The sequence below is a fragment of the Mesoplodon mirus genome (assembly GCF_964341445.2).
Source record: "Mesoplodon mirus genome assembly, chromosome: 2".
NCBI classification, from domain to species: Eukaryota; Metazoa; Chordata; class Mammalia; order Artiodactyla; family Ziphiidae; genus Mesoplodon; species Mesoplodon mirus.
Window position 1 is genome coordinate 48,577,278 of NC_138977.1, and position 19,565 is coordinate 48,596,842.

Sequence of the window (19,565 nt, forward strand, 5' to 3'; positions counted from 1 at the left end):
CTCTCCACATCTATCTGTTAAAACATGCCTAAGTTTCTAGTCATTGGTCAGGGTCACTCCTTCCATGAACTTTCCTGGTCTCTGTGGCTATGTGTGATCTCAAACTCCTGGGTTCCACAATAGTTAGCTCTGCTCTTGTGACACTGGAAACATGAAATCTGCCCATTAATATAATTCCTTATGTGTTTATATCTTGTTTAAATTCATTAGTGATCTGGTCATATCATATTCATATTATTCCCTGCAACACCTAGCACAGTGTATTGAATACAATAGATACTTAAATGTTTATTGGATTTACTTTGCTAGTATATATGAACATGCTGAAATTACTGGAGTAAGGAAAAACTGAAATCAAGTAAAGAGCACTATAATGAGAATTAAACATTTTCTCTAACCAAAATCATTTATTTAGTAAGCACTAAAATATCACTGCTTATTTTTACTTCATTACACACACACACACACAATCTGCAAAACTAAGTCAAAATGATGAGTTCTTTATGTCATTTATGCCGGGATTTCCAGGGAAAAGACTACTATTACAAATCATCACTGAAAGCTCAAGTGAATATAAATATGTTAGGACCCCTTGGTGACAATGTCAACATCACATATCTCAGGTAAAGATGAAAGGGAATACAGTCATGTAAGTACCTTTATTGTAAAACACACTTCATTCAGTTCATCAATAATCATTTTCAGTAGTGGTACAGATAGAAACCACAAATGGCACTTGGGGTCTTTTTCACTCCAGAAACCCAGCAGCCAGGTCCCAATTCAATGTGGCAGCTCATTACATCCACCTGAGGTTTTGAAAGGCCCCTTGGTTTCATATTTCTGTTGCTGCTTTTGAGAAGTAGAAAGCTTATGGGGAGAGAGAAGGGATGGAAGTGGCTTGTAGGAGAGTTACAGTAAGTAGATTTCTCTGCTGAGTAGGAAAGGAGAGATTTAGTGTAGACTAGTTAATGTTCCTGAGTAACATTGCTAGTAGCTGAAAAATGATGTTGATTCTTCTTTTGAATATTAGACATGCATTTCATTATTCATGAAAAACAAAAAGCAGTTCTCAGCGAAGATTGTACATTGACATATGCTGGAATCATTTAGCCTCCCAAAAGAGACTGGCACTTTTTGATCAGTTTGGACCCCTAAAAAAAAGCAAATAAGCACATCTGTGAGAAAGAGAAAACAGCTAAGCAGCTCTGATCCCCAAACAGAAAACCTTTAAGACTTCCCTTTTGCATGCCTGAGATGGATTCTAATAAGCCTGCCTCTAAGGGTCTCAGAATTTCTAACAGGCCTAGTCCCTTAGCTTAAGGACTTAATTAACTGCAATGCCTCATCCACTTTCAGGATCCCAGATTTAGAATAAATAAAAATTTGCTTCCTCCTCATAAAAATACAGCACTCATTTGCTGCAGGGTAAGAATGAACAATCAACATTAGCTTCTCGCTGCATTTTAAAACAGCTCTAGGGTAATCCCATGCTAAATCACTACATATTCAGGTATAGAAATTCAAGAGGAACAAAACCACTAAAATTGATCAGATTATCTCTACTCCCTTCATATGTACTGGTGTAGGCCTTGAATATTAAGTCCGAAAGTTTTCCCCAATTTGTACCTGTATAGTCCTTATTCAAATAAAAATCATTTGTGGAAGCCCAAGTAGATAAAAGTGAAATTTTTAGCTTAGTGGAAATGGGACCCCTAGAACTCCACTGCTAAGGAATGAACACACACACATCTGAGGGATAGATGACTCACACTCCTAAAAGCCTCTAGGATCCTGTAGAAAATGGTTAGAAGTCTAATAATTTAGTTCTTCTTCCCACCTTCAAACAGTACCACACCTAAATTGTCTAGAAAGATTGAAATCTATTTAGGCTTGTTTTTAAAAATACCTCTGGAACTTACGTATCCTTACTTCCACGGTGACCCATGACTTTTTTTGTTTTGTTTTGTTTGAATGTTAATTTATTTCCTTTTTTTAATTCATGTTTTAAAATTAGTTAATTTACAATGTTGTATTAGATTCAGGTGTACAGCAAAATGATTCAAGTATATACATCTATTCTTTTTCAGATTCTTTTCCATTATAGGTTATTACAAGGCATTGAATATAGTTCCCTGTGCTATATGGTAGATCCTTGTTGTTTATCTATTTTATACACAATAGTGTGTATATGTTAATCTCATATGTTAATCTCAAATTCCTAATTTATCGCCCCCACCCCCTGCCATCCCCTCTGGTAACCATTAAGTTTGTTTTCTATGTCTGTGAGTCTATTTCTGTTTTGGAAATAAGTTCATTTATATCATATTTTAGATTCCACATAGAAGTTGTATCATATGGTATTTGTCTTTCTCTGTCTGACTTACTTCACTTAGTATGATTATCTCTAGGTCCATCCATGTTGCTGCAAATGGCATTACTTCACTCTTTTTTATGGCTGAGCAATATTCCATGGTGTATATATATCACATCTTCTTTGTCCATTCATCTGTCGATGGACATTTAGGTGGCTTCCATGTCTTGACTATTGTAAATAGTGCTGCTATGAATATTGGAGTGCATGTATCTTTTTGAATTAGAGTTTTTGTCTTTTCTGGATATATGCTCAGAAGCAGGATTGCTGGATCACATTAGTAGCTCTATTTTTAGTTTTTTAAGGAACCTCCATACAGTTCTCCATAGTGGCTGCACCAATTTACATTCCCACCAACAGTGTAGGAGGGTTCCCTTTTCTCCACACCCTCTCCAGCATTTATTATTTGTAGACCTTTTAATGACGGCCATTCTGACTGGTATGAGGTGATACCTCATTGTAGTTTTGATTTGAATTTCTCTAATGATTAGTGATATTGAGCATCTTTTCATGTGCCTGTTGGCCATCTGTATGTCCTCTTTGGAGAAATGTCTATTTAGGTCTTCTGCCCATTTTTTGATTGGGTTGTTTGGTTTTTTGGTATTAAGCTGTATGAGCTGTTTGTATGTTTTGGAAATTAATCCCTTGTCAGTAGCATTGTTTGCTAATATTTTCTTCCAGCCTGTACGTTGTCTGTATGGGAGACTGCTAACTTGTCATCCATCTGAAGACTTTGGAATAAACATTACTAGTCTATATCTCCAAATCCTGTGACATGCTTTTCAAACCATTTTACATTCTAGATACTGCTGGACATAACAACTTGCCAAGATCCTTTTAAAATGGGTCACCTCTTATCTCTTTTGAAATCCCAATTCAATAAGAGTAACAATATACTGGAAAGAATAAGGCCTACTGATGCTAAAAAGAAAAAAAAAAAACACCATCAATGTAAGAGCTATAATGAACTTCTGAAAAATAGTCATTGGTGTGATATTAATCAACATATCAAAATGAAATGCAGAGATAGAAGCTCAGAATAGTAACATTAGAGAAGTACTAGCAGTAAAAGACCAGAAAGTCATTGATTTCTGAGCTGCTTTGGTTCTTATCTCCTGCTCAGGAGATAAGATAAACTTCCTAAAGGTTCCTGAAGTAACTACTATCCTTTCAATATACTAATTTTACTTAGGTTAGCCAGAATTTGATTCTATTATTTACAACTAAAGAACCCCAACTAACATACCAGCTTAAAATATAACTGTATAAATATATGGGTGAAATAATATTTAAATATGCAAGGGCCCCTACAGTATATCACCCGGGTGCCCATTCTGAAAAAATACATAAATACATACACACCTAACTTAAGAATGTAGCCAAAAAAACCTTAAAAGAATCCAAGAAAAAAAAACACAAAGTGGGATGTTAGAAATAGTCAATTTTACCCAGAGTTACACTTAAAAAGAGACTCTTAGTGGACAGCCATAAATCAGTCCCAGAAATAACTAAATCCAAACTGAAAGATTAAGTCAGAGGACTTTTCAAATGTTGTCAAACTTTAAGTTTCAAATCTTATCAAACTTTAAGATGGTAGAATATTCTATTACAAAAACTATCACTGCTAAACCTGATATAATTTAGCAGTGTGATATATTTTAGTGGTGTGATGAAAGTAGATGCTTTATTTGTCAACATGGAAAAAGAATGGTAATTAGAAACTCTCAAAAAAGAAGGATGTACTAGGAAATCATAGTCCAAATATGTAAAACTAAATAAATGTGGCATATTTTCTGCAGTTGATAGTAAGAAAAAAGACTTCATTTAATCTTGACACTTTTTAAATGATCCAAGATAAGTCATTGAACTATTGGTCAATCCATTCATTGTACGGCTGTAAGTAATATTACAGTTAAACACACTATTGAACACTATTTAATGGCTTCCAGTTTTTGGATCAACCTATTGACAAAGCATATAAGCCTCACATTTACAAAGCAGGATGAATAAACCTAGACAGTGTGGAAGTAATGGTATAGCTTTAAAAAGGGAAGCTGGCAAGGAAATCAAAAGAAGTTTAGACATGTTAATTATGTTTTGGAAAATCACTAGATGCTGATTGAAGTCGAAGGACCAAGAAATAGAGCATAACCAATAAAAGAGCTAAAACTACAAAAATACTTTACCTAAAAAAAAAAAAATTGAGAGTCTACTGGTAGTATTGTCGAAGTTAGTGTAAGTATACTACTATATTCTTTAAGTGACAGTGGTATTTTAAAAAACTATTAAAGTAATAATGGTAATCACTAGGCATACTAAAAGTGAAAACTTAAATTGCTTACCTTTTGGGAATGGGAAATGTACCCTGCTCTTCTGTCTGAACTCTTTTCATGTTCATGTATTACTTATGTAATTTTCAAAACTTGTGTGATGTATCATAAGAAACTAAATTCAGTATCCCAGAGTGACCTGATCCATGTGGTTGCGATATCACATTGCTTAATCTGACCCTTGTTTTTTCTCCAGAAATGCATCTCAGGATTGCAGTAGCTTTGACAGTAGACCCATCAAGTTGTAAGCATAGGCCACTTAAACCAGCAAGTCTTTCCACATGAACTTGTGTTAAGTCACAACTAAAAGCAGAACTTGGCTTTTTTTATTGTTAAATTTCATGTATTATTTTCAAACCATCATTTCAACCTGCCCAAATTCCTGAGATTTCTTGTTAACTTTCTTCTATGTTATATTCTGTTGGGTGACAGATAAGTATCTCAGGCTACAATTATCATTCCCCACTGACCTGGAAGAGAGAATTTCTGAGTAGTTTTCTCCTTAAAACTGCTGAAGTCTACAATTCACATCATTATTTCATGAAATATGAAATTCCTTTCCTTTGGAAGATCCGAATTCACCTTGTATAGCTGAGTTTGTTATTTTATTCCTTCTTTTTGTTTCATTCTTATTCTTACCAACATTCCAACATTAATTTTGGTTCACTTTTTTCTCCTTAGAATTTTCCTGCATTCTGGTTTACTTCTCAAAATATGTCTTCCATCTTGCCTAAAAATGTTTTACCCTCCCACTAGCCACAGCTAGAAAGGCAGTCTTCAAAGCTGCCCACTTTCTCTTTTAACAGGCATAACAGATTCATATAATTGACTATTCTAATCTCAGAAAAGAAAACAAAGAAAATGCATGTAGGTCCCTGGAGCAGTTAGTCTAACTTGGAACATCTACAGACTGCTAATTGGCTAAGCCTCTTCACTTCTGGGATTTTGGTTCCATGGAGACTCCCAAAGCCACTAGGTATTATTCCTTTGCATTACAGTCAAACCTAGACCTCTTCCACAAACATAGAGGCACAAAGACTCACCGAAATTCTTGATGATAAGATTCCAAAATATTTCGATCATATATTCCTATATTTTTTTGCTCAGCCTATTCATATAAGGTTATTGCTTTTATATTCCAGTCTTACTTTGTATTTAATGTCCCCAAAATCTTTCACTTCCTTTCATAAATAGGTTATTTTTCTATTGTTTTATTATTTTTGTGACTGTCCTTGGTTCCAACTTCTCACTAAGTTAGATATATAAAAGTATTGGGAAGGGAGGGAGGAAACAATTTATGATTATCTATTTTCACCTTAGGAAAGTTGTTCTTAAAGTCGTCACCAAACCAGCAGCATGAGTAGCACCTGGGAATTTGTTAGAAATGCAAATAATCAGACCCCACCCTAGCTCTATTAAATCAGGAATGCTGGGAATGGAAAATATTGATTTTGTTTTAACAAGCCCTCTAAGTAACTCTGATGCACACGAATATTTCAGAATCACCTCCTTAAAATAATCATACGGAGATATACTTGGTCGAACTTTATAGCTGGTGCAGAATTACATATAATAAGCATTTCTATCTGAAGAAGTTCATCTAGCAAATTTTAATTAACATGATATATTTCTCAGATAGCCCCTATTTTCTCCTAAAAGAAAGTAGAGAGGGAAGGGGAGGGAAGGGGAAAAGTTTGGGCTTTTCAACGATTAAGTTGAAGAGCACTGTCAGACAAAAAGTGTGGGAAAAAAAGCACACAGATGTCTTCCTATCATGTTATTGATGAAATAGTTCAAGCAAGAAGCATTCACACTCAAGAGCAAGAACACTTCAAGAAAATTCCTTTGGGAATTTTTAGACACAGGCCCTTCTGCAAAAGTGTTTATCTGTGTGGATATGGGGTTGTTACTCAGGTAGAGATCTGTTTTCTGAACGTTTTACAAAAAAGTGAAAGGGCTTTAAAGTAAATAAATGGGCACTTGTGACTATTTTCATTTTGTGTATCAGCTGGTCTGGGAGTCAGCAAACATTTTTTGTGAACAGCCAGATAATATTTGGAGCTTTGCAGTTCATTCAGTCTGTCACAACTACTCAGTCTTACAACTACTCAACTCTGCTGTTGTAAAAAGCGGCCATAGACAACACATAAATAAATGGGCAAGGCTGTGTGCCAACACAATCTTGTTTACATAAACAGGGAGTGGAGCTGAGTTAGCCAGAGGGCTGTAGTTTGCCTACCTTTGACTAGACCATAGATATATGACTTTTAACATAATCACATGTACAGTTTAGGTAAAAAAGTAGAAAAGAGCCACTGAAGGTAATTGAGGCATTCATGAAAATTGTTACCTGTGAAAACGTTTCCCTGGGCCACTGCTAAACCTAGTCCTAACTAGGACTAACTAGCCGCAGCCTGTTTTGACTGTAAAGCCTGCTATATTATATTTTATTTTTTGAACCACACGCTTGCATTCTTCTACTCAGATACTATTACCTACTATATCCTAGTTTCTGCTTCTCAAGTCATGTCCCCAGGAGAACGGTCCATCCCAGGTCCCCTCCATGAATTTACATGAATTTTCTGTGCCACACAGGGATGGTAGGATTAGCATGATATTCTTAGAAATTTAAGTCATACAACGTTACCGTCTTATGAAAAGTCATTTGCTTGTTAACTGTATGCAATTAGATTAGTTACACAAAACAGTCTACTGGTACTCAGTTTGGTGTGTATGCACAAAGAGACACTTTTTTCTGGTCACTGTTCTTTTCTCTTTCTATTCTTCAGCCCCCTGTTCTAATGATCTGCCACTGAGAAAATGTAATCCTTTTCACCTAAACCGGTTTCCTAGTTAAGCCCCAAACTACATTTGGTGACTCTTCCTGATTATGCTCCCAGAAATTTCTAGAACGAAGCTACAGTTTGCTCTATATTTCCAAGGACACCATCTCTATAATGAGAAAGTCTTCAACTCATCCTTCTTCTTCCCACCCTCAGTCCTAAACATCTCAGTTCATTTGCTGTCATGACTTTGTATTTATCTTTATTCGTGTCTAACATGACTAGTTCCCTCAAATGAACATAAATATTAATATATCTTAAACCCAAATATAGTCAATTACACCCATCCACTTAAACTGTGATTTTCTGCTAATCCATTCATGATTGGCATGGAGAAAGGATTTTTTTTTAACTGTACCCTAAGAGTACTAAGACAATAGACAAGGAAACAGAGATACCTCTTCTTGGAGACACATTTCACTTTTCTCTGCTTGACAGCACATCTCCACCAGGTGAGCAAAATCCACAATAACTGATTGGAACTGCATCTCTGATGCATATGGTTCCTGCTTCACAAGGTTGCTGAGGAGTCTGAATAAGAAATGAGTGGCAAAAATACAATCACTCCCTGAGTTCTAGAAGGCCAGCTTGCAAATCTGCCTTACTTATTTAAAGCTGCACACCACCCATGCCTTTGCATAGCTCTCACTCTTAAGTTTACAGGCCCTGAAAATGCCCTGATGTCCTCATAGTTTTCACAGTATCCATCTCCATCTTTTATTCAACATATTTTTCTTCAAGCACATCTCATCAATATAACTATTATATTAAATTAAATTAAATTACCTTTATGTAATTATTACTAGGGTAAATATTATTTTCTATTTTTATTACATTGGGTGGTAAATAGGTTATACAATAAATTAGCTTTTCCTATAATATTTTGTTATGAGCAACATTTATTCTAAACAACTAACTTCCCAATAAATATTACAAGTATAACACACCTGGAAGTTGAGGCCCCCTTATATGTTATTAATAATAAAACCAATATACTAATTCGAAACTTCAGTAGTTTGACAATCATCTCAGATTTCCCTCACAGAATGAGCTTCCCCACAACTATATAAACATCGGTGTTTCAACCACTTCGAATATTTAAAATTATAACCTGTTTTCTGTCTCTCTATTTAATAAAGTAGTATCGGGCTTCCCTGGTGGCACAGTGGTTGAGAGTCCGCCTGCCGATGCAGGGGACACGGGTTCGTGCCCCGGTCCAGGAAGATCCCACATGCCGCAGAGCGGCTGGGCCCGTGAGCCATGGACGCTGAGCCTGCGCGTCTGGAGCCTGTGCTCTGCAACGGGAGAGGCCACAACAGTGAGAGGCCCGCGTACCGCAAAAAAAATATATAAATAAAAAAATAAAGTAGTATCCCAAATCTTCCAATGTTGTCTTTTTTTTTTTTTTCTTTACTGATCAAGAGAGATTTAATTACAAAGAAAACAAGCATGAAGGGTAGGGGAAATGTACATTAATCCATACTTTATTGCTTACACCAAAACCTTCATTTACTCTTCATTTTCAAATTCGCATTGATAATACCTAGTGGCCTTATTTGTACTTGAATAGGTATAAAAGAAAACATCTCAAAGCTTTAAGTAGCTACTTCTATGACACTCTAACCCAAGGGTCCGGCAAATATTTTAGCCTTTTTCAGCCAAGAGGCAAAATTGAGGATACTATATAAGTACTTATATCACAAGACAGAGAACTCCAGGCCCGCCCCAACCCTGGGGTGGGCTGCCCCAAGTGGCTGGCGGGCATAGTTTGTGCCAGTTGCCATCAGCTGGAAATGATGGTGAAGAGGGACCAGACGTGGGGAAGGGGGCGCGCGCCGCTTGTCTCACTCTGTACCCCAGTGACACGCCCTTTTCTTCTCCCCGCACCCCGCTCTCAGTGCGGGCAGCTGGCCCAAAGCAAGGTGACTCTCTGAGTCACTTGACTCCTGGACTGAGATGCCACCTACCCCTCTGCTGCCCGGTAGTCGTCAACAGTGAAGTCCCCACCATGCACGTGACACCAGCGCAGTCACTGGGCAGAGCGAGCTCGGTCTCAGGCGGGGAAGGCAGGAGCGAAGCCGGGAACGGAGGCGAAGCAGACGCGGCACTCTGCAGCTCCCAGGCTTAGCTTGTTCAGGCGGTGCCCGCAGGACCTACAGAAACAGCCCTGGCCAGATGGCCGTAGCGTGCTGACCCCATCTAAGCAATCAGATATTTAGCTTAACCTGGTAGCGCCCTGGACATGCCTCTGAACTTCCCATTTCAGCTCCACCCTCTCCCACTCTCCCCCAACCCCCAGTCTTGAGGATAGACAGAGCTGAAACAGCAGCATGACTGAAGATAAGGAAGCACAAGCCAATTTTCTTGTCGGAAACTACTACAGTGATGAGGTGGGTTTGAGAAGCATGTAATCACTGCATCCTCTGAGCACCAGCAAGACACAGTCAATAGAAGCTAGGAGATTTTAATTAACTCCATGTTTGCCCCTAGTCCTAAGACCTGGGAACTTAGAAAAAAATCAGAGAGGGGACAAAGACATATGTACGAAAATATTCATTGTCACAATTTATGATACTTAGAAACTGAAAACAATTTTCATGCCCAGAAACAGGGACTGGTTAAGTTCATTATTGTACCCACAAACTGGAATATTAAAAAGCCATTAAAATGCTGTTTTGAAGAATAATCAGTGACAAAACTGCATACATTATCATTATTAAAGCTACATTAAAAATGATGACAACAGCCAACATCTTTTGAGTATCTTGATATTTGTTCTGTTTCAGACAACACGCTGAAAATTTATAAATGTTACCTCGTGTAACGTTCTCTGTCACCTCCTTAATAAAGCTCTATGTCATCTCCACTTTGCATTTGTAACACTAGTTTCAACTCCTTGGGAATAATATAGATCTGGGCATATATAACAAGCCAGTGAGGTGAGCCTCCCTCCCAGAAGGCATGAGGATTGAGAACTACTTTCGAGAACTCGTCCTGAGACAAAAAGTCAGGCTCACAGACTTCCGCCCATTAAGAAAGGTCTGGTCAGTGGAAGACGGGAGTAATTCAGTGGTTCCCCAGCTGGGCCTCCATTACACTCATTTCTGAGTTATATGGAATCAGGATAACTCTTTGAAAGGGGGCTGTAGGAGTGCTTTCATTAAAGTCCTGCACACTGCCACAGCACCTGCTAAACGTGTACAATCCTGAGCTTTGGGGGAGGTATTATTTTTTCCTTACAACAAAACATAAAGCAACTTTGTCATCAACTGAAAGGGATCCAGTCTGCTGCTGAGCAGGAGACAGAAGTACCTGGAGGACATGACTGTTCCCAGTGGCACAGGAGTGGTGCCAAGGATCCAGGAACGCCTGGAGAATTCCTGCGGAGTGGGAGAAGCAAGGGGAGTTTCATAAGCTCTCCCCTGAGGATTCTGAGGATAATTGCTGGAACTGAAATTCTGTATAAGCAGGTAGTAGCAAGAATGTGCCAAACTTGCATTATTATGTATTCAAACCATAGACTGATGGATAGAGGGCAATTGTGGGAGTGTGCACTTGTGTACAGATATGGAATTATGTATCCCTACACTATACATATATTTATAATGGGTATCTCTGCAGTGTTGGAATAAAAGTATTATGTTTTTCTTCTCTTTTCTGTATTTTCTAAATTTCCTGCAAAGACTAGGTATTACTTTAATAATAAAGTAAATCAACATTTTACAAAGAAATAGAATAGTATAAGCATTCTTTCTTCTATCCAACCGTTCTGTACATATTTGATCTTTTTTTAAATTATGTTTTATTATAGTTGAGATATGTACATATTCAATTTTCCAATTAGACCTAAACTTGATCTCACTTGAAAGAAAACACTGTGCTTATTTTTGTCTCTGTATCATTCAAGTCTGTATGGTTATGTATGATGTATGGTCAAAACAGTTGATACTATCTTTGAATAATAATTATCAGTTTTTAACAAATTAATTATTCAAAGTGAGAAATACAGGCTACTTCCCATTGGAATTTTGGTGGTTTTTGTCTCAGAATATATTCCGCCACAGATAACAGTATTGTTCATGATGCTGACATTCACTACCCAACCCATAAAAGCATAGGACAGCTTCAGTCCCATGTTACAGAAACGAACCATCATGAGTACCTACACAGTGAGATTACCCCATTTCCCAGCCCCCATTGGGGCTTCTATGGTCTGGCCTAATAGATTCAGCATCCCAAGTGGCCAAAGCTGGTATAGGAGGGGCACTGGTTTTACTGTGAGTTCATGCAAAATCTGGACTTCTTTTTCCTTCCAATGTCATAAAAAGTGCGCAAACTTTGCAGTCAAACTTACTTTGGCTCAAGTTAGGTCCTCCACTCACTAGTCTGTGTGACGATGGGTAAGATACCTAACCTCTCCGACCCTGCTCTATAAAATGAGAATTTGAACACCTACATTGCAAGGTTTTTGTGAGGACCAAAAATAATACTATATTAAAGGGCTGAGTACAGTAACTGGCATACTGAGGCACTTAATAAATAGTGGCAAAGATAATATGAATAGTTATATTAATTATTTCATCAAATTATGGCAATGATAATGAATAATTGTAGTAATAGCACGACTTGCAACTTTCATTTCAAATTATTGGTTGCTTCCAACCACAGTCTCCCCTCTCCCTGACTCCCACAATAAATGGTACATTGTCACAGCTTCTCATCTACTTATTCATTTATTCACTCAGCAAATAATTGATGAGCAGTTTTATAATTTTCCTGAGGGTCTGAGCTGTAGATTTAACAATAATAGAGAAACCTAGCGGAGGAGGTAGGAAGGCTCTTTCATATGTACCCTTCTTCTCTTTCCTCACAAGCTCTGGGATTCCAGTTGTCTTCATGGTTTGGCCCCTCCCAACCCCTCTAGTCTCAACCCCAAAAGTTTCTCTCCCCTCTCTCACCTATGCCTCAGACACACCCAACTATTCTGCTCTCTCCTCTGTCCTGCTGGGTCATCTGGTTTCTGGATGCACGTCCCCAGAGGCACCAGTAGAGGGAACACTTGCATGACCGCTGAGCTTCCAGATCAGGTGGCAGCTGCTTACCTAAAGCACAGGGAGCTCAGCTCTGTGCTCAGTGATGACCTAGATGGGTGGGATGGGGGTGTGGAGGTGGGAGGGAGGTCCAAGAGGGAGGGGATATAGGTATACATACAGCTGATTCACTTCATTGTACAGCAGAAACTAACACAACACTGTAAAGCAATTATACTCCAATAAATAAACAAACAAGGAGAAACACTTTCGCTGTACTGGGATAGGTAAGGGGAAAAAAGGGTCCCATTATGAGAATGCAGGTCTGGGAATGAGATTTGGAGCAGAGGTATCAGCATGTCATGGTACCTTTCCCTGACACTCCAGATATGAAGGCTGCCTTTTCTACAACTGGGGACTCTGTGCCATTTGGAAGCTAGGCCCCCCTCCCTTACAACGACTTGCCACATACCTGTGATCTGCTTGCAGCGGGTTTATCTCTCCTGTCCACTTCCTCGCACCCACCCAGCCCATCCCCCGGATCTCTCTACCTATCAACCTAACTGCTGTTTTAAAACATTTCCCCTAATTCTATTCATTCCTTTAGTTTTAAATTTTTTAATTTACCTTTTAAAATATTAGATCCTACTTTTAATCCTCAACACCATCAAGTTGTTTCCAGCTTTTCATTTCAATGATATTAATCTTTTATTTTCATTACATTTATTCACCCTTTCTTTAAAGCACATTCTAGTCTTTATATACTATCTTAAGTCTTAACATTCCAACTCTGTATTTTTCTTAATTGGATTTTAAAATCTTTTCCTTTGAACTTCTATTCTCTTTATTTCCTCTGTCTTATTCCATGACCTCATTTCTGCCTTCTCTTTATAATCCTGCTGCATTTTGTCTTTCCCCTCCAGGAGCCCCTTCACTTTTTTTTTCTTTTTTGTGTGTATGTGGACTTATGCTATGATGATCAGTCAGAACTATATAAGGGTGAAAACCATGGGGAGAACCCCTACCACTTCCCAGGAAAGTGGAGAGCTTTGTCCAGCCCAGCCCTTGACTCCCAATATGTATCCTCTCAAAATATTCTAGAAATCTCTACATTAGCTGTCTCTGTGTTATTGCTTTCTCCATACAGAAAACACAGTGAATTCACTAGAACACGGATGCTTCCTAATATTTCACACTTTTCATCATCTAGCCCTTACATGAAGAGTTTCAAGTATTAAAAATTATCACCAGCATTATAACCCCTTGATTAGGGCACACTAACAGCTACATGTTGGTAGTTAAGTATATGTGCTTTGAGCCAGGTAGCTTGGGTACAAATTCCAGTTCAACAACTTATTTACCTGTTGCATGATCTCATACCATTTCTTCTTGCCTTCTTAGCCTCAGTTTCCTCACAATTAAAATGGGGTAATAATATTATCTACCTCCTAAATCTGCGGTAAGGATTTGGTGAGATGACATACATAAAGGGTGCCTATCTATGCCAGAGAATTTCCTCAAGAGAAAGCAAAGCCCGAACTCTAAAAATAAAGTATTATCTTCTCACATCAGCCTAGGCTAAAGAAAGAATGGCTAAGTGTTACAATGGTTTTTGGATGCTTACTGCAAAGTTTTACAGTCTAGTTTGTGATCAGCTCACCTTTTGTTCTAATGAGCTGGAGTTTCTTATGCTCCATCAAATTAAAATCAAGTCTCAGGTCAACATGACTGCTAATTTGACCCAGATGCAAGACTGATGATTGCACTTCTAAAAAAGCTCAAATCCAGTGTGTTTCTGTGTTTTATAACCGGGCATCTGTAACTACTACAGAACTTGGAATATGATAAATCACCTATAATCACTTGTTGAATTAATGAAAAAGTGAATAAATGAATGGTGAAAGGAATCCCTGGGAACTGAATCACCTTGGGAACTGAAGAAAAGACCTCAAGGGACAGTTGGCTTATGAATTTTAAGTACTGTGATAAAACAGAATAAGTGACAACCTTGCTCTTGCTCACCACGGGAATGTGTTTATTCCCAAGGCAACAAAAACTTTGCCTCACTTGGCAAGATGATATTGTTGGACAAATAATATTTAGACTCTCCAAGAGCAAGGCTTAGAGTAAATAAATTAATTAGAAGTAAGCTATCAACCATTTCTAATGATCGTGGGGGAGAAGGAACTATGAGGACCAGGACCTGCTTTCTCCTGAGGACAGGATCAGGGGCACTTGAGGAGGGTGGGAAGAGTGGGTGGGCACTAAAGGGGAACTGCCCCACTGCCAGGAGGTGGAGGGCTTTTGATGCACTGTGTTGATTCAGGGTAACCAGAATATATATATATACATATAAACAAAGATCCTTACTTTTGCTTTTCAGTTTGTAATTCCTCCTCCTGAGCTCTGCACAAGTCCACATTAAGGTTGACGACTTGGTCACAGGATAAATGTGGAGAAATGTAAGTTCCATCTATTTGCAGATCATCAAAGCAAGGCTTCCTGAAGGCATACGAATCATCACAACAGTGACCCACGCCAGCATTGATAGGCTCTGCTTCGTGTCTTCTGCATAAAGCTCCAAGAGTTAGCTTTGCCTTCCCCAGAAAAGAATTAAAATAAGAGCCATAAGGTTTGTGGTCATTAATATTATTTTTTTATCCATAGAAAAGTATTCTCAAATTCTAGTTTCTGCTAATTTGGCCTGGATTTCACGGTCTGGGAAAGAGCAAGAGTGTCAGGTGAAGCCTGGTTCTCATCCTTGTCCTCCCTCTTCCTGTCATCCTCAAAGGTCAGTTCCCTTGGACCCGACCTCCCAATTCCTCCCCAGTGTGCAGTTTATAGACCAGTGTTGACTTGAGGCAGGAGTTTCTTATGCTTCATCAAATTAAAATCGTCTCAGGTCAACATGACTGCTAATTTGACCCAGATGCAAGACTGATGATTGCACTTCTAGAAAAGCTCAAATACAATGTGTTTCTGTGTTTTATAACTGGACATCTGTAACTACCACAGAACTTGGTATATGATAAATCACCTATAAACACTTGTTGAATTAATGAAAAAGTGAATAAATGAATGGTGAAAGGAATCCCTGGATTTTATTTCAGTTGTCTCCTTCCATTTTCTTGTCTCCTTCTAGAACAGTCACCTTGCCTTGCTCCCAGGGTGTGTCTGATACTTATCCTGATGTGTCTGCAAGGCTGCCTGTATTCCACTCTGAGTATAATGACCACACAAATTCCCTGTCACTTATGTATGTGGGGATGAAGTGAGTGAAACCAGTGAGCATCAACATTTATGAATTTATTGAAGTAACCAAAGAGATCACTTAAAAACAAGGTTTTAGGAATAGAAATCAAGAGTTCCCCAAGGAAGGCATGATTAGATAATAAAAATTTATAATAAAATAATCGGAAAACAGAGCTGGATAATAAAAAATTTTAAATCTGTAACCAAAAAAACTATATTTTATCAGAAAAAAAGACTAACTTAGTATAGAGGAGATGCTCTACCAAGAATATAGGACAAAGAAAGCTGTAAACAAACAAGAATTCAGTAGCGTTAAAATATACCACTTGAGAGAGACCTAGAGATGAGCATCCAGGTCCTGGAGTAATGTTCTCCATTGCTAGGAGGGAATAATTCATATTCCTGGAAGAACTATCCCTCAAGACCATCCCTGCCCTTCCTCTGATTCCATTTGCATGAATACCCATATCCTGATTCAATTTCCCAAGTAATGTGATTCAGGGAAAAGTGTAGCCTAGTTATTAGACCCAATTATTCTTGACATTGGGAAGACATTTCTCACTGTAAATGAATACCTGGTATTCTGTCTAATGAAGGTAACACTTGTAAATTTGATGTAAGATAACAGAAAATATAAATATTTGGTCGTTGACCCTGGTTCCTGACACAAAGCTCCTGGTATGCTTATAAATTGCTAAGTGATAAGGGCATTGGGAGAAGCTTTTGTTCTAATGAGATGACTCTGAGTGAGCTCCTGGATGGCTCCTGGATGGGGGTTGGTCTCCAGAAAGACCAAGACATGATTAGAAGCTTGGAATTTTTAGCCCCACCCCCATGCTCTAGAGAGGGGAAAGAGGCTGGAAATACAGTTAATAATTGGTCACGTCTATGTGAGGAAGCCTCCATAAAATCCCAATAGTATGGGGTTCAGTGAGCTTTCAGGTGAGTGAACACATCCATGTACTGAGAGGGTGAGACACCCCAACTCCACAGGAAGCTCCTGCACTTGGGACCCTCCCAGGCCTCACCCTATGTACCTCCTATCTGGCTGTTCTTCTGCATCTTTTACATATCCTTCAATAAACTGGTAACTGTGTTTTCCTGAGTTCTGTGAACTGCTCTAGAAAATTAATTGAACCCAACGAGGGGGTCGTGGAAACCTCCGATTTATAGCTAATCAGTCAGAAGCACAGATGACAACTTGGACTTGTGATTGGCATCTGAAGTGAGGTGGGAGGAGTCTTGTGGAACTGAGCCCTCACCCGTAAGATCTGATGTTATCTCCAAGCAGATAGTATTAGAATTGAGTTAAAATTGTAGGATTCCCAGTGCTTGCTTTGGGGAAAAAAAAAACCCACGCATCTGGTGTCAGAAGTGTTGTATGGTAATCGTGTGAGAGTAAAGGAGAAACACAAGAGGAAACTGGGTGGTTTTTTCCTACACTCTTGATTAGTATGAGTTAGTCTAAAATCAGCAAAATCACTGTTGTTGACTTGAAAATCCAGGGAATAGACCTTGGGATATGATCCAGGCAAAGGTCTGGTGAATCTGACATCCCCAGTTTTTGCAAAGTGATAGTCTTATCCCTGCTGCTAATCAGACAATTGGCATGAACTGACCAGAAATAAATTATCTTAAGGACAGAATTATTAGGTTCCATTGACAATTCATAGACGTGTCCACCAACATGAGACTGGTTGCTGGGGCTTGGAGTTCAGAACTTTTAACAACAGACAAACATGCAGTCAAGGATGTGCTTACCGAGTTCTCCATGCAGAAAAACTGTTGCTCATCATTCAGTGGGCAACATTTGGTGGCAGCAGCTGCCATGTTCTTCGTGAATATAACCAACTCCTGAGCAGACAGTTGTGGGGCTTTCTTAGTATAAAGGACTATGAGCCTGAAAGAATAATTTCCTTTTATTCCTGGCGATGACTATGTGCCCAAAATGAAGAATTCTACAAAGTTTTCCTCAATATCTGACATTGTCTCTGATGGGGGATGAGCAAGTCATTAGATTGGGTTTAAGTCTGTCCCTTTAGTTCTTGACCCAGTGGCTCAATGGCTTACTCAGTATACCTGGAATTCCCTTTCCACTTCACACATTGCTCCACTCTGATCCATCTTCTTTCTACTTATGAAGGATACTGTGATAGCTAATTTGGATGGCTGCAAAATCAGACTCATAGTAAACAGCTTCTGAAATAAATATATGCACAGGCCATTAAAGCATGTATTGGTTGTCTACAATGTGTACGAATAGAAGCTACAGCAACCAACGATCAGTAAACATGTCCTACTCTCATGGTCTCACACCCCTAGTGGGGGAGATAGAGGAGTACACTCAGTGTCATGAGAGGAATAGAGAGTGCTATAGGTGCACACAGAACAACATCTAATCCCATCCCAGGGAGGTCAGGTAGGCTTCCTAGAGGAAATGACATGTGAGCTGAGATCTGACAATAACTAAAAATGAGCCAGGTGAAGGGGAGTGAAAGTAAGAAGGGAGCACTTAGAAAGTCACTGATTGTGATTTTTTTCTTAATTAGGGGGGATTGGGAATTGGAGAGAGGAGAAGGAAGAAAGCTTAACTATAGAATCAGATTTACATTGTTTTTAAGATAATTATGGTTGCTATATAAAGAATGGATTGGAGGTGGGCAAGAGGCGAAGTGAGGGAAGAAAAGTCCATGCCAGTAATTCAAGTGATGGCCTGAACTAGGAGAGTGGTAGTGGGAACTGAGGGATATGGAGAGAGATTTTAATGAGAAAGACTCTGCAGAACTGAATTTGAGGACAACAAAATGTCAGAATCATTTATTGCATTTATATTATAATGGAGTTAGGGGAAGAATTTAGCTATAGCATCCAATGAAATAGTCAACCTAATCCAGTGCTTCTTAAAGTGTGACCCCTGGATTGGCAGCATCCCCTGGGTACTTGTTAGAAGTTCTCATGCCCCACCCCAGATTTACTGAATCAGAAACTCTAGGGGTGGACTGTGTTTAACAAGTCCTCCAAGTAATTTTGATGCACTCTAAAGTTTGAGAGCCACCAGTCTAATCCTTAAGCTAGACGTTAGCAATTAAACACAACAGTAAAAAATAATAATAAGCCGAATATTCTAAAACAAGAATAATTTTTTTTGATCCATTATTCTGGACATTTAATTTAAGCTCAATATTATGGGACACTGTATCAAACTGAACTTTTCCCCAATACTCTCCTTCTTCTTTTTTTTTTTTTTTTTTTTTTTTTGAGTAGAGTTCCCTGTGCTATACAGCAGGTTCTTATTAGTTACCTATTTTATATCTGTTTCAATTTTAAGATCATTTTATCAAAACACAAACACACACACACACACTAAACTGTTTGGATTTTTATTGAAATAACATCCACAAACATGTAGTGCCCTCCACCTGGTTTTCTGCATTCAGTTGTATTTTTTTTTTTGAATTTTTGAATTGTATTTTACTTACTTTTTTATACAGCAGGTTCTTATTAGTTATCCATTTTATACATATTAGTGTATATATGTGTGATGAATTGGGAGATTGGGATTGACATATATACTCTGTTTCTTAATAAACTATTACAGTAAGATCTTAAAGATAACTGAAAATTGGCTTTTCTTTTTTTGGTTATCTTAATCTTTGAAATACAATGGAATTTACCAGGCTCTCTGCACACAAAGAGTTACGTGTGCTCCCTCTGACTAAGGTACCTATTTATCTCTCTC

General features: G+C 38.4%; 1 protein-coding gene across 2 annotated transcripts in view; it reads right to left on the reverse strand.

Annotated features, from left to right (window-relative positions):
* Window positions 1–201: 201 nt before the first annotated feature.
* The window catches only part of LOC309814086 (alpha-fetoprotein-like), a 39,605-nt gene continuing 20,241 nt past the window's right edge, over window positions 202–19,565 (reverse strand). For both annotated transcript variants that reach the window (XM_082639454.1, XM_082639455.1), the window contains exons 11-14: window positions 17,588–17,726; window positions 14,945–15,171; window positions 7,943–8,075; window positions 202–1,151 (exon numbers count right to left, since the gene is read on the reverse strand). In XM_082639454.1, the coding sequence (XP_082495580.1) occupies window positions 1,107–1,151; window positions 7,943–8,075; window positions 14,945–15,171; window positions 17,588–17,726 (544 nt within the window). In that variant the 3' untranslated portion in view covers window positions 202–1,106. The remainder of the gene's footprint in view (window positions 1,152–7,942; window positions 8,076–14,944; window positions 15,172–17,587; window positions 17,727–19,565) is intronic.